The following is a 12064-nucleotide window of genomic DNA, read 5'->3' as shown; positions in this document are numbered from 1 at the left end:
CTTGAACAACGGCAAAACATTCTTCAAGAGCAATGTCAGCGTCACCAGCAGCACATGTGTGAGTACCAGGATGGGGTTGCAAACATGTATGAGGACTGTCCAGAGCCTCTGCACTAGAAGGAGATATACCCTGGGGAGGACAGAAAGGGCAGGCAGTTCCCAGGCAGTCAGTCCCAGAAAGCAGTGTGTGCAGCAGGCACCTGAGGCTGCTCCAGCCAGGCTTCCAGATGGTGCAGGTGGGTGAGGCTGGGAGGCTGTCTGCCAGGAGCCAGAGTCCAGCACCTGTAGGCCAGGACCTCAGACCCAGGAGCACTGGAGGATTCCACACACTGCCGTCAGGGTGTGTGTGTGTGCCGCTGAACTGGTGTCCCAGCTGCTGATCTGGTCCTGAACCTGCTCATGACCCTGGCCCCCAAGCCTGCCTGGTGCTCACTTGCTGTCATTTCCCAGATGCCTTCAGCCCCTTTTCTGCCTCTCCTCCTTGCTCAGGCCTCTGAGATGTCCCTCTCTGCTCCCTCGCCAAGCCCTGCAGTATGTCCCTTCCTACTGCTGAAGGGAAGGCTCTCAGGCACTGGGACCTGGCCTCAGCTCCAAGAAGCCCCTGGGAATGGAGGTGCTGTGCCCCAGGTGCCTGCTCCTCAGAGCTCCATGTCTTTGGGCAGCTTGGCCCAGGGCAGCATAGGCAGGAGGATGTGCTGGAGGGACGGGCGAGAGGCCAGAGCCCACTCCACCGCCTTGTATCCTGTCTCACTTGTGAGGACACACCAGTGTTGAGAGCCCTCCCTCTGGGTCTCCCCTTGCCTGTCCCTGCACATCCACGCATGGATCTGCAGGCTGAATGCATGCATTCCCCATCAGGAATCTACTCACTGATGGCCCGACTGTGACAGGCACATCAAGAGCAGCCCGGGGGCTCCCACCTCGCCAGTGGCCTTCATGCTCAGCTTCAGTGGTTCCTCTCCTTCAGACAGCTGGGTTCCCAGCACAGGGCCCCTCTCCTCCCCTCCCCTCCCCTCCTCTCTCTCTCCCTTCCCCTTCCCTCCCCTTCTCTCCACTCCCCTCCCCTCCCCACCCCCCTCCAGCCTTCTCTTAAGTAGAGCTCTGGATCTGGGGAAGGCCTGAGCAGCCTGCGTTCCCACGATGCAGCCCGAGGTTCCTTTATTGTGAAGAACACCCAGAGAAGTGTTCCCGTTGCTTACACCCCGTGTGGCCCTGGTTCTGAGCCAGGACTTTGTCTGAGCTCTCTAAACCTCACAAGTGCCCCCAGGGAGGGCGGCTCATTCCCTCTGCACAGGTGTGGAGGCTGAGGCTCAGAGCGGTGCGTGGATGTGCCCACGGTGCAGAGCCTGGAAGTGGGGAGAGAGACTGTTGGGGAGGGACCTGGGTCCCCTGCCCCTGCTTCTGTGCCTGCACCTCCACCCTCACCTGTCTTTGTACCAGTAGATTTTGTGGTCCTCACAGAACCTATGCTGCAGGTGAGGTGTGCAGTGAGGGTTCATCAGACCACAGAAGCTTCCAGGACTTTCTTGTCAGGGCTCTGGGGCAAAGACTTTCAGCAGGGCCAGAGAGAGGGTCTGTAGCTCTCTGGGGCCCAGCTCTGGCCGCTGGCCGCACTGTGGTACCCAGATGTGGGGCCAGCTAGGGAGAGCAAGGAGTGGGCAGATGGCTGCCAAGTGGTGGGGACCGGGAAGAGGCCACCCAGGCCCTCCCAGACCTGGCATTCCTCTGTTCCTTAGGTGTGGTTCATGGTGCTCTCTTTCTCCACCAGGGCATTTTCAGCAACTGGCTCTATTTTTTGCTGCCTCTGCTGCTTCTTCCACTACTGCTGTGTTGTCTCTGGCGGCTGTGCCGCAAGAAGGCAAGTGCTCCCTGCCTGCCCAGCCTTGGGGCCCAGGCACAGGCCCGCCCTCTGAGGGACTCTAACATGTGACTGCCCCGTGATCCCACCTGTGGGAAGTTTCCCTCAGCTCCCAGCTCATCACGTGAGCCCAGGGAGTGGCAGACCTGTCCACACATTCCCAGAGCCTAGCAAGCCTGGGCTTCTGCAGGGCCTCCTGCCTGGGCTGGTCACATAGAGCTGGCCTGGGATGCCCTGGACATGGGGCTGAGGCCTGCCCTGGCTCCTAGAGAGAAGTGACCCCAGAACCCCTGAAACCAGGGCTACCTCAACAATCTGGACTTCTGGAAGCCTCAGATGGACAGGGCCAGGAGGTGGCCTCTGTGTGGAGGGAGGAAGAGAGGGTCCCCCATGAAGTCCTGATGGCCCAAATGGAGGACGGTGCTGTAACCCCCAGCTGTCTGTGCCTTAAGGAACCAGCGTGGATCTTGGCACGTGTCTGGTGCCTTCCCCATTCCTTCATCTGTCTTTACTGAGCTGCAGCTTCCCCTGGGCCCCATGCTGGGCTGGGGAGGGACAGAAATGAAGCAGCCACCGTTCCCCACAGGCAGCTCACAGTCCTGTCCTGTCAGGGCTGAAGGTGAAATGTCCACCCCACAGGAGTGGGAAGGGCTTCCCTGTAAGGCAGAGCAGGACCCAGAAGCAGAGAAGGAGCCTGGGGCAGGGAGGATGGAAGGGGTGCTGGGAGCTGGGGTGGACGGACCCAGCTCTGAGAGCTGCAGAGGACAGAGCAAAGGGAGGAGAGGACAGAGCTCAGCCCAGGGAACACGCAGGGCTCATGTCTGCATAGGGAGCCACAAGGGGAGGAAGCCGGGAACTCAGCCATGAGGCTGGGAGGTCAGGGAGGGCTCCTGGGGACAGACAGGCTCTCCCTGAGGAAGGGAAGTGGGGCGGGCGCTCTCTTCTCCATGTGGCTGTGGGCAGAGAAGGACACTTGTAGGGGCTGGGCCTCTCTAGGGATCTGGTTCCCGGCCAGGCTGACCCCTAGGAACCCCACAGTGGCGGTACGGGGTTCCCCTTGGGTAAGGTTGGAGGCTGAGGCCCGGGAAGAGGAGCCTGCCGGGTACAACTTCACAGGCTCAGTGTGGCCAGAGTGACACCCCAAAGGCAGTGCTGTCTCCTGGTGCTCCAGACCAGGGTCCCAGCTATGTGCAGGGCCAAGGCAGAGCCCGCCCACCCCCATCCAGCTTGGGTTTGTCTCTTTTGAACATTCTAGACTGTCAAGGAGCCACCACCTGTGCAGAAGCCAGAAAAGGTAAGTCACAGTTTTGGTCTCGATATTGTCACATCCCAAGGAGCCCACCGACCTTCACCAAGAGTGCCATGAAGCATGCGCCCCATGACCTCCACCTGCCTGGGCAGAGAAGAAGGTGACAGAGGGGCAGAGTGGAGCCTGAGAAGATGGGGAACTCACAGTGATGTCCCCAGCACACCCTTCCCGCTCCCTGCACCCCTTAACATGAGCCTTGTCACCAATTCACAGCCTGGGCCAGTTTCAGCAACTGTGATGATCTGTCTTGAATGAATGGGGCTTTTCTGTCAATGCCCCAAGGACCTTTTTGTAAGATGCTAAGGACAGAGACGCTCTGGAAAAGGAGCCCCGCATTTCAGGGACCTGGCCCTGTCCCCAGGCTCCAGAGGCGGCTGTGGCTCCGTTTGGCCTCTCTGGATCCATGTCTCCTGGCAGGGACAAGGGGTGCCTGGAGTTAGCCTCTTGGGACTGCAGGGCTGAGGGATGGGGGAGTCCTGGCGGGAACCAAGCTGGGAGGGACACCAGCCCAGTGAGCATAGGGGCCAGGAGTCTGGAAGCAGGTTGTGGCTCACCTGGGTCGGGGACCCACCCCAGGGCCCATGGGCAATGGTGAGTAACTGAGGCAGGAGGCCCTGGGCCTGGGATAGGGTGGGAACAGACCTCCCTGGCCAAGGGTGGCCTCTGCGGTGCTGCAGAGTGGGTTCGGGGAGGCTGCATCTGCAGCCAGATGGATGCGGACAGTCACCTGCAAATGCTGGGACCATTGCACAGCCCCCAGAGCAGACCTCTTTCAACAAGGGCGGCCACAGGAGAACCAAGGGGACAGAGTCGAAGTCGTTGGCATTTACAAGAAGAACATTGTCTGCCAACTAGGAGGAGTTTGCATGTTTCTCATGTGAAGGCCCCTCCCCTGTGGTGTGGGTTTCTCTCTGGTCCTTTCATTCCCCAGACACACATCTGCGAGTGGCCAGCACTGTGCCCCGCCAGCCCTGTCAGCAGACAGTTTTTTTTTTTTTTAGGAGCCAGAGCAGGAGAAACCACCACCTCCACCACCACCATCACCACCACCGCCTCTGCCTCCACCACCTCCGCCCCCAGCTCCTGTAAACACCTGCCCCACCGTGATTGTTTGTTGCTGTGCATGCCAAGGAGTGTGCGGGATGAGAGGGACAGAGGTGAGAAGGGCACAGTGGAGAGGGGCTGTGACCCAGGCTGGGACTGCAGGAGGAGGGGGCAGCTGGGTCCCACTGCAGAAGCCTGGGCCCTGGAGGAAGGCAGGCTCTATGGGGGCCGGACTTTGGTCACTTGATGTCAAGAGCAACCAGATGCCCACCTCACCTTCACGCCCCAGTGGCAGGCATATATGAGGGCTCCTGTCCCCTGCACCACCAGGTCTGTCCCCACACATTGAACTCCCTCTCTAGAAGGATCCATGTTTCTGTACAGTGGCAACTTTTGATGTCTGACCAGTCCCTGGTTCCCACAGGGGTGCCTCAGCTCTGGCAGTGGCCTCGGCTTTAAACCACCTGTCTGCAGGTGCATGGGTCAAGCAACCTGAGTCACAAAAGGTCATGTAGATCAGAAAAAAAAATAGAAATGACCAGTCCTGACACATGTTCTCACCACCACGAACACTGCAAGGATGCCAGGGGCACCTGCCAGCCCGGCAGCAGGATCTTCAGGCAGTGAGGAAAAGCTGTCCCTGAGTGGGCTTGTCGCCTGCTGAGATGGGCTGACAGGCACTGCAGGGAGGGGAGGAGGTGGAGACCCGAAAGCGCCCTCACAAGACACCTGTGCAGGAGCTCGAGCCCTGGAGCCAACACACAACCACTCTCCCTGAGGAAACCTCCTTCCCGGGCAGGTACAGGCCCATCTTGCTGAGGGGAACCCAGCCAGGCAGCAGCAGGGGCCCTGCACAGGGGTAGAGAGGGCGCCTGGGTGGCTGGTGTTGAGGGAGAAGGATCCCAGCGTTCCTGCCTAGCTCTGACCCTCTCCTGCTTGGTCCTGGCTCTGTGGTCAGATCTCTTGCTTCCTCCTGGGAGTGTCAGGTTCCTCTGCAGCCTCAGTGGGCATCTGGGGAAGCCAGACCTGTCTCTCCCCGGAGTGTGGGGCACAGAGAAGCCGAAACACAACCTCCGGGGAGAGGAAGTCACTGCCTTGCAACTCACAGCCCTCATCCCATCCCCACCAGGGCCCAGAAAGGCCTGACTACAGCACCGAGTGGCCAAGGGGCTGCCCACTATGGGTCCTGGGCTGCTTTCTGGCCTGTTTTTTCTCTGCCTTCCTCTTCTCTCTTTCCTGGTGTCAGGTACCTACTCCCTGAGCAGGGCATGGTCCTCTCACCTGCCTTCCCCTGTGTGCCCCCAGCAGTAAGAAGACTCTTCCCTTCCATGAGCTCCTGCCCAGGCCCCGTACCCAACTCATGCTCCCCTTTAGGACCTCTGCTCGGAACCACAGGCTCCTCCTGCCTTTGGACTTTTTGTCTGAATCTGCCCCTGTCGTTTTCTCTTCCTTCAGCAAAATACTGTTTTGTTCTAGATTCCAAAACTCTCTGTGGCCACAGTGACCATGTCCCCAATACACAAGGCTGCCAGGCCCCTCCCCCAAGGGGAGATGGAAGCTTTGTCTGGGTGTGTTCCAGGGGACAGATCATGGGGGGCTGGGGAGTCCTGATGCCTTCTGGAGGTAGTGTCCAGCCTGCATGGCTTCCTCATGGCCACGTTGCTTTTCAGGGCAATCTGAATACCTTTTGTGACCTCTCTCACCCAAGCTGCCACCAGGTGCCATGGATGTGGTGTCAGCGCAGGGACCAGGTGAGCAGGGGTGCAGGGACACACTTGATGGACAGAAGGCCACTGCTTTTCCCCTGACCGCTGTCCTCTGGGATTGTGGCTCAGAGAGCCATATCAGGTGTCTGCCAAAGAGGACGACACAAGATACACAGAAACGGTGCCCGTGGGCATCCCAGCCAGTTTCTGGACATGGGACCCAAGTACTTCCTTTGTTTGTCACCTGGGGCCAGGAATGCTGGCTAGGATGGCTGACAGGGTTGTTGGGCAACACTGACTGGTTCTAATAGGCAATAAGGATTCCTTCCTTGGGTCATTGCCTTGGGGCCATGGGGAGGAAAATATTGTCAAGATTTTCTCTTTGTAACTTATTATGAATGAGGATATTAATTATTAATGAGGCCTCAGTAATGTACAGAGTCCTCCCATGGGCCATTTCCTAGCCTAGGCCATGCTTTCACTGTTTTCATTCTCCTAGTAACTGTACCTACGTGCTATTATTATCCAGTTTACTGAAGGGGACAGAGGTGCTGAGAGATTAAGTGGTATGTCCCTGCTCCTAAAGCCCGCGAGTGATAGGGCTGGATGTGCACTGGGCCTGGCTCCTGCCCTTACTCTGCACTGCTCTCCTTTTGGATCAGCACCAAGGGGCTTCTCCGCTCAGGCCCCGGGGCCCTGGAGAGCCCTGCTCCTGGCTCGGCCTGGGGCTCATCTGCCTGTGCCTCCCACAGTCCAGCCCTTTGCACCTGGAAGATGATCTCATCCCCAGGGTTTATAGAGGGACCTGCACTGGCCAGACCTCCTGCATCAGGCCAGCACAGGCTCTCAGTGGCCAGGTGGCTGCGCACTGAGAAGGCCTTGCAGGCTACAAGCCTCTGGACACTGCTAATGAGAAACGGGCTGGGAGCCCCCGGGAGGTGTGCTGACACCTGGCAGGGCATCGCCGGTGTCAGAGGCATGCAGGGCTCCTCCAGCCGCTGGGCTCCTGGCTCTGTGCCTCTGCACAGGGCTCTCAATCTCAGCCATGCTTGCACAGAAGCCCATTTTCCATCTGAGGTACCATGAGGCCTCTCCACATTGACACAGCCCAGTTCCAGTCACACAGCACTAGTCCAGCCTTATGCACTGAACAGGTGAGACACTTAGGTGGGAGGGATAGAGCTTGATGGCTGAGTGTGAAAACAGGCACCTCAAGCAGAGGGAAGGCAAGAGATGGGAGGATGGGCATGGGAAAGAGCCAGAAATGGCCTTACTGCCCAGTGTGGTGAGACGGGATGGAGCACGTCTCTGAAATTGTCTCATTCCCGAGGGCAGCTCTTTGAAGCTAAGGTTTGGGGGTGGGGTGGTGGGGGGCAGAATAATTGCATCACAGAGGGCACTTACCACTGCTCAGGGCTCTGCCAGGCTGCCACTGTCATCGTGTGAAGTCCACCTTGCAATTCTTGGAAAAGGAGAGACAATCCCTGTTTTACTAATGGCAAAATAGAGGCTCAGAGTGGCCAAGAGAGTTGCCTAAGGCCACCCAGATAGTAAGTGGCTGCCTCCAGCGCTATCAGAAATAAACCCCATATCTGTCCCTAACCCAGGGAGGCCCATAGCTATGCCTTGTAGACCCGGGCTCCTTCTAGCTTCTCTGCCACAACCTAATTCAACCTTGTCCTTCCCAACTGTAGTCCTGAACACCCAACTGAGTGTCTTGCAAGATTTCTGTCGGGTACCCAAGAATTCAGACAATCTGGCAGGAGTTCCCGGTTCTCCTCTTTAAGCCTTCGGTGTGTTGGCCCCAGGGTCTAACGTGAGTCATGCACTAAAGAGGATGCGTCCCCCTGAGACCTGCAGCCCGTTTCAGAGCCACAGGGTCGGCCTGTAAGCCTAGTCCTGAGTGTACAGAGCCAGACACCAGCCAGGCTGCTGCCGAGCTCAGCAGCTTCCTGCTTGGAGACACTGGGAATGTGACCTTCCTGCCTGAGCCAGGGGGTCCCTGAGTGAGAAGGAGCCCTGAGGCTGGAGGAGAGAGAGTGCATCTCAGGGAGAAACCGCTGGAGACCAGACTTGGGAGGGCGACTCGGCCCCAGCCAGGCAGCCCAACTGCAACTGCGGGGCTGTGGAGGCATCGGTGAGACGTCCTGCCCAGGACAGGCGTAGGCTGTCTGTCTCTTCACGGCAGAGTGAAGAGGCCACCTGTGTGCTCCACACCCCTCTTCCAGGATCTCCCCTCAGACAGAGACTCACTCAGGCCCTCAGCAGTGTGGCGGATCCTGACAGAAGCAGTGCATGCCTCTTTCTCCATCCATGCCCCGGTCTTGTGGGGAGGCTGTTTCCAAACTCCTCTTCCTGACTTGGCATTGTGGGCTGACCTGGGGGTGTGATGAGCTCGGGACATTGATGAGTCTGTTCAACTGGAGTGTGTTGTCGAATTTAGAGGAGCTGCTGCCTTTTAAAACCTTGTTTAGTTGCTGGTTTCGGCAAACCCAAACATTTTTGCATTTCAGCACATGATAATGCAGGAAATTCTCGAAGGCTTGGTTTACCAAAAACCTCAACATTTTTGTGGCAAAAGCAGTCAGTCTTGTTTACTTTCAATTTTTGTTTTAAATTGAGTGTGTCTCCCTGCTCCACCACCTTCAAGTTCCCTGAATAAATTTTTTGATAGCGTCCTCTTCCAGGCCATCCTCACTACACACTCATACAAAATGCAGCAGCAAGACTCCGAGGCTCTTGAGTCAAACTCTACCTCCCATCCATGCTGACGATCCTCCTTCACCTTATCCTGTGGATGCTCATTATGTTAATGGGAAACAGTATTGCTAGATCCATCAGGAAAGTCACGCTAATAATGTGAAACCTTACTCTCTGTCACCAAACGTAGTGCCCACAATGATATAACAGCCTCTGCAGTGAGTTTAATTCGTGTGCGCACCACAGCAGGAAGCCCTTTAGAAACCGGATCTCATTTCATTCTCACAACACCCAGAGGACTCATAGCTGCCATTCATACCCAATCTTAAGGTGGGTCAGACACTGTTGCAAGTATATTCCACAAACTAACATATGTCATAACTCTATTGCGGGGAGGAAGCTAGAGGCCCTACAAAGTTAGGTAACCTACCCAGGGTCACACAACCAGGAAGCAATAGGACCAGCATCCAACAGCCTGGCTCCAGGTCCTTACTGTGTTCATGGCCACCTCTCTGTCCTGCAAGGCAGTCACTACTGTCTGCATTTCACAGCTGTGGACACCGAGGCTCTGATGTTTAGTGATAGGCTCAACATGGCAGGATCGTTGAGTGGTAGAGCCGGGCTATGAACTGACCCAAGGGGAGGCTCATGTCTGAGTCGGGTTCCACCCCATGCCCTGCTGTCAGAGTGATCTATGGAAACACCTGCAAGTGCATCTCTCTTCAGTGCAAAATGTCACATAGAAGGTCCTCAAATAACATTTCATTCAACGTCATCTGAACACTGAGTGAGAAATGATGATGCTGATCAGAAAAAAAATCCATTCCCGGCTGAGGTCAATGTCTGTGTGGAGTTTGCATGTGGTTCCCATGGCTGCAGGGAATTTTTCTGGGTACTTCAGTTTCCGCTTACATCCCACAGATGTGCACATCAGGTGGATTGACATGTCTCTATGGGCTCAGTGTGAGTGTGTGGGTGTGTGAGTGCACGTGCAAGGACATGACATCCTGTCCAGGGTTAGTTCCCACCTTGCACCCTGAGCTGATGGGATAGGCTCCAGCCTCCTGCGACCCTAAGCTAGAATAACTGAGTATATAATTATGTTATTTGCTTTTATTAACTTTTCTTAAGGGTATGTATAGCTCACATTTATGTCAATGTTTAATATTAGAAGCATTTTGGTTTTTATTTAGAAGTTTGGTGATGTCTTCATGACTAGATATATGCCACAGGACCTTAAATTTCTAGTATCAATTAATCTATGATCCAGTTGGTTTTCTTGTACCCTGTTTCACTGGAAGTCATGATTTCTAAGAAACTATCGACAGCTTCTGATGAGGATTTACTGAAATTTACACATGATACATTTGTGAATATTATTATCTTGATTTCACACTGTCACCTGCAGACCTCCTTCTAAATTCGTGCTCACGTTTGCTGGGAGAGTTGTTCTGGGTAACAATTGGAGCTTAATGCAGACGGGCCTTAGGATGCATTCATGACCATGGAGCTTCTGAGTTCTCCTCCTGATCATGTACCCATGGAGAGCGCTAGACCAAGGGACAGGCGTGGCAAAGCCAGGCTGGCTGTGGCCTCCAACTGTCCAGGAATCCCAGCTTGCAGTCGTTCTTGAAGCCAGCACTTTTTGGGAAAGTTTCAGATCATAACTTTGGTAGTACAGTTACAGCAAGCTTTCCTTCGACTCCTCAGCACCACCCCTCCACCCCTCCACCCCAACACACACACACACACACCCACACACACAGACACACACACACACACTTCTGTAACATAATCAGGAAATCCAAAGATTGAGCCAAAACTCCAAAGCACTGGCAATTAAGGTTTCTGATTGTTTGCCAATCACTTCAGGAAATGTCCCTTCACCTTAGAGTGGTTGAGCTGATGTGAGAAGTGATCAGTTGCTGGCTTAGATATCTGCAATCAGTAGAGAGGCAGTGAGGAAGGAGACCCTCTCAAACTCTAGGAACCTCCTCATCGCCTTACACTTACCCCATGGATTCAGGGGGCCTGGAGGTCTCCTCTACTGTGAGGCACCCAACCCTGCTCCTCTCCATCAGTACAAGTACAGACCCATACCTTAGCGCTCCCTGTATCTCCTGGGTTAGGCTGGGGCAGAGGAGAGGAGGTGGCCTCCGTGTTAGTGCCCTGGGTCCTGCTCCGGAGGAAATCAAGGGGATCCCTCAGCAGTGGGTAAACACTAGGTCTGGAATTATTGTGGTTAAGTTTTTACTGGAATGTTTTGCAATAAATAAGTAGAAACAAAGGAGGTGGAAATAAACATGAAAGATTCCTTTCTCTTTACAACAGCCACAAAAAACGTAATACCTATGTGTAAGTGTAACACAAATGTGCTGACCATGATGAAAAGAAACCATAAAACCTTACTTATTGGTACAAGACAAATTTGAAAATATAAAAATCTAGAGCACAATGTCAACTTTCCCCAGAGGATTTCATGAGCTTAATATGTTATTTTAGTGAAAATTGTAATGAAACATTTTTAGGGAATTTTATCAAAATGACAAGTTCACTTGAAAAAAATAGACAGTCAAGAATCATTAAGGAATTTTTAATACAGAAAAGCAGTGAGAGAAGATTTGCCTTATCCAATGTTAAACATTAAGCTCCAAAAATTAAAATAATGAAAAACAGCTGGGTGCGGGCTCACACCTGTAATCCCAGCACTTTAGGAGGTGGAGTTGGGCGGATTACGAGGTCAGGAGATCAAGACCATCCTGGCTAACACAGTGAAATCCCGTCTCTACTAAAGAGTACAAAAAATTAGCCGAGCGAGGTGGCAGGCGCCTATAGTCCCAGCTACTCGGGAGGCTGAGGCAGGAGAATGGCGTGAACCCAGGAGGCAGAGGTTGCAGTGAGCCAAGACTGCACCACTGCACTCCAGCCTGGGCAACAGAGCAAGACTCCTTCTCAAAACACCAAACAAAACAAAAATAATGAAAAACAAGAGGCTGATAAAATAATGGGCCCGAATCACGCACACACTCCCTGGAATAAATAGAGTGTGTCACTGTGGTGGTAGCCCCTGGTACTGACAGTGTGTATGCAGGTGAGCTCAAGTGCACTTACGGATGTTTAAGGATTGTTTGACATATGTCAAAAGAAAAACGTCAGACAAATTAAATGCAACAGAGTTTAGTTGAGCAGAAAAAAAAAAACATGATTCCAAATAGGGCAGCCCCCAGAGTCAGGACGGACTCAGAGAGGTTCCAGGGCTACCACAGAGTCAAATAAGATTTCTGAACAGAGAAGGCAAAACGGCGTAGAGAAAAGGGAACTGAGGTACGGAAACAGCAGAACTGGCAACAGCTCTGTGTGTCCTCCTCATTTGAACAGTTGGCTGCTGTGAGTGGCTGAAGTGTGGCTGCTGTGAATGGCTGAGGCTCAGCTCCTGTTATAGAAGCA

At 54.3% G+C, this 12064-nt stretch overlaps 2 protein-coding genes across 2 annotated transcripts in view; both read left to right on the top strand.

Moving 5' to 3' along the window:
• The window catches only part of LOC126963224 (mitochondrial import inner membrane translocase subunit Tim23), a 901060-nt gene that overhangs the window by 808395 nt on the left and 80601 nt on the right, over positions 1-12064 (top strand). The gene's annotated exons all lie outside the window — the stretch shown is intronic.
• LOC126962961 (anthrax toxin receptor-like) overlaps positions 1-12064 on the top strand; it is a 92175-nt gene that overhangs the window by 69155 nt on the left and 10956 nt on the right. The window contains exon 17 of the mRNA XM_050804723.1: positions 5930-5962. Within this exon, the coding sequence (XP_050660680.1) occupies positions 5930-5962 (33 nt within the window). The remainder of the gene's footprint in view (positions 1-5929; positions 5963-12064) is intronic.

Source organism: Macaca thibetana, chromosome 9 (assembly GCF_024542745.1).
Source record: "Macaca thibetana thibetana isolate TM-01 chromosome 9, ASM2454274v1, whole genome shotgun sequence".
In the NCBI taxonomy this organism is placed as follows: Eukaryota; Metazoa; Chordata; class Mammalia; order Primates; family Cercopithecidae; genus Macaca; species Macaca thibetana.
Note: the sequence above shows the minus strand (reverse complement) of the source record. Positions and strands in the feature narration are given on the sequence as shown.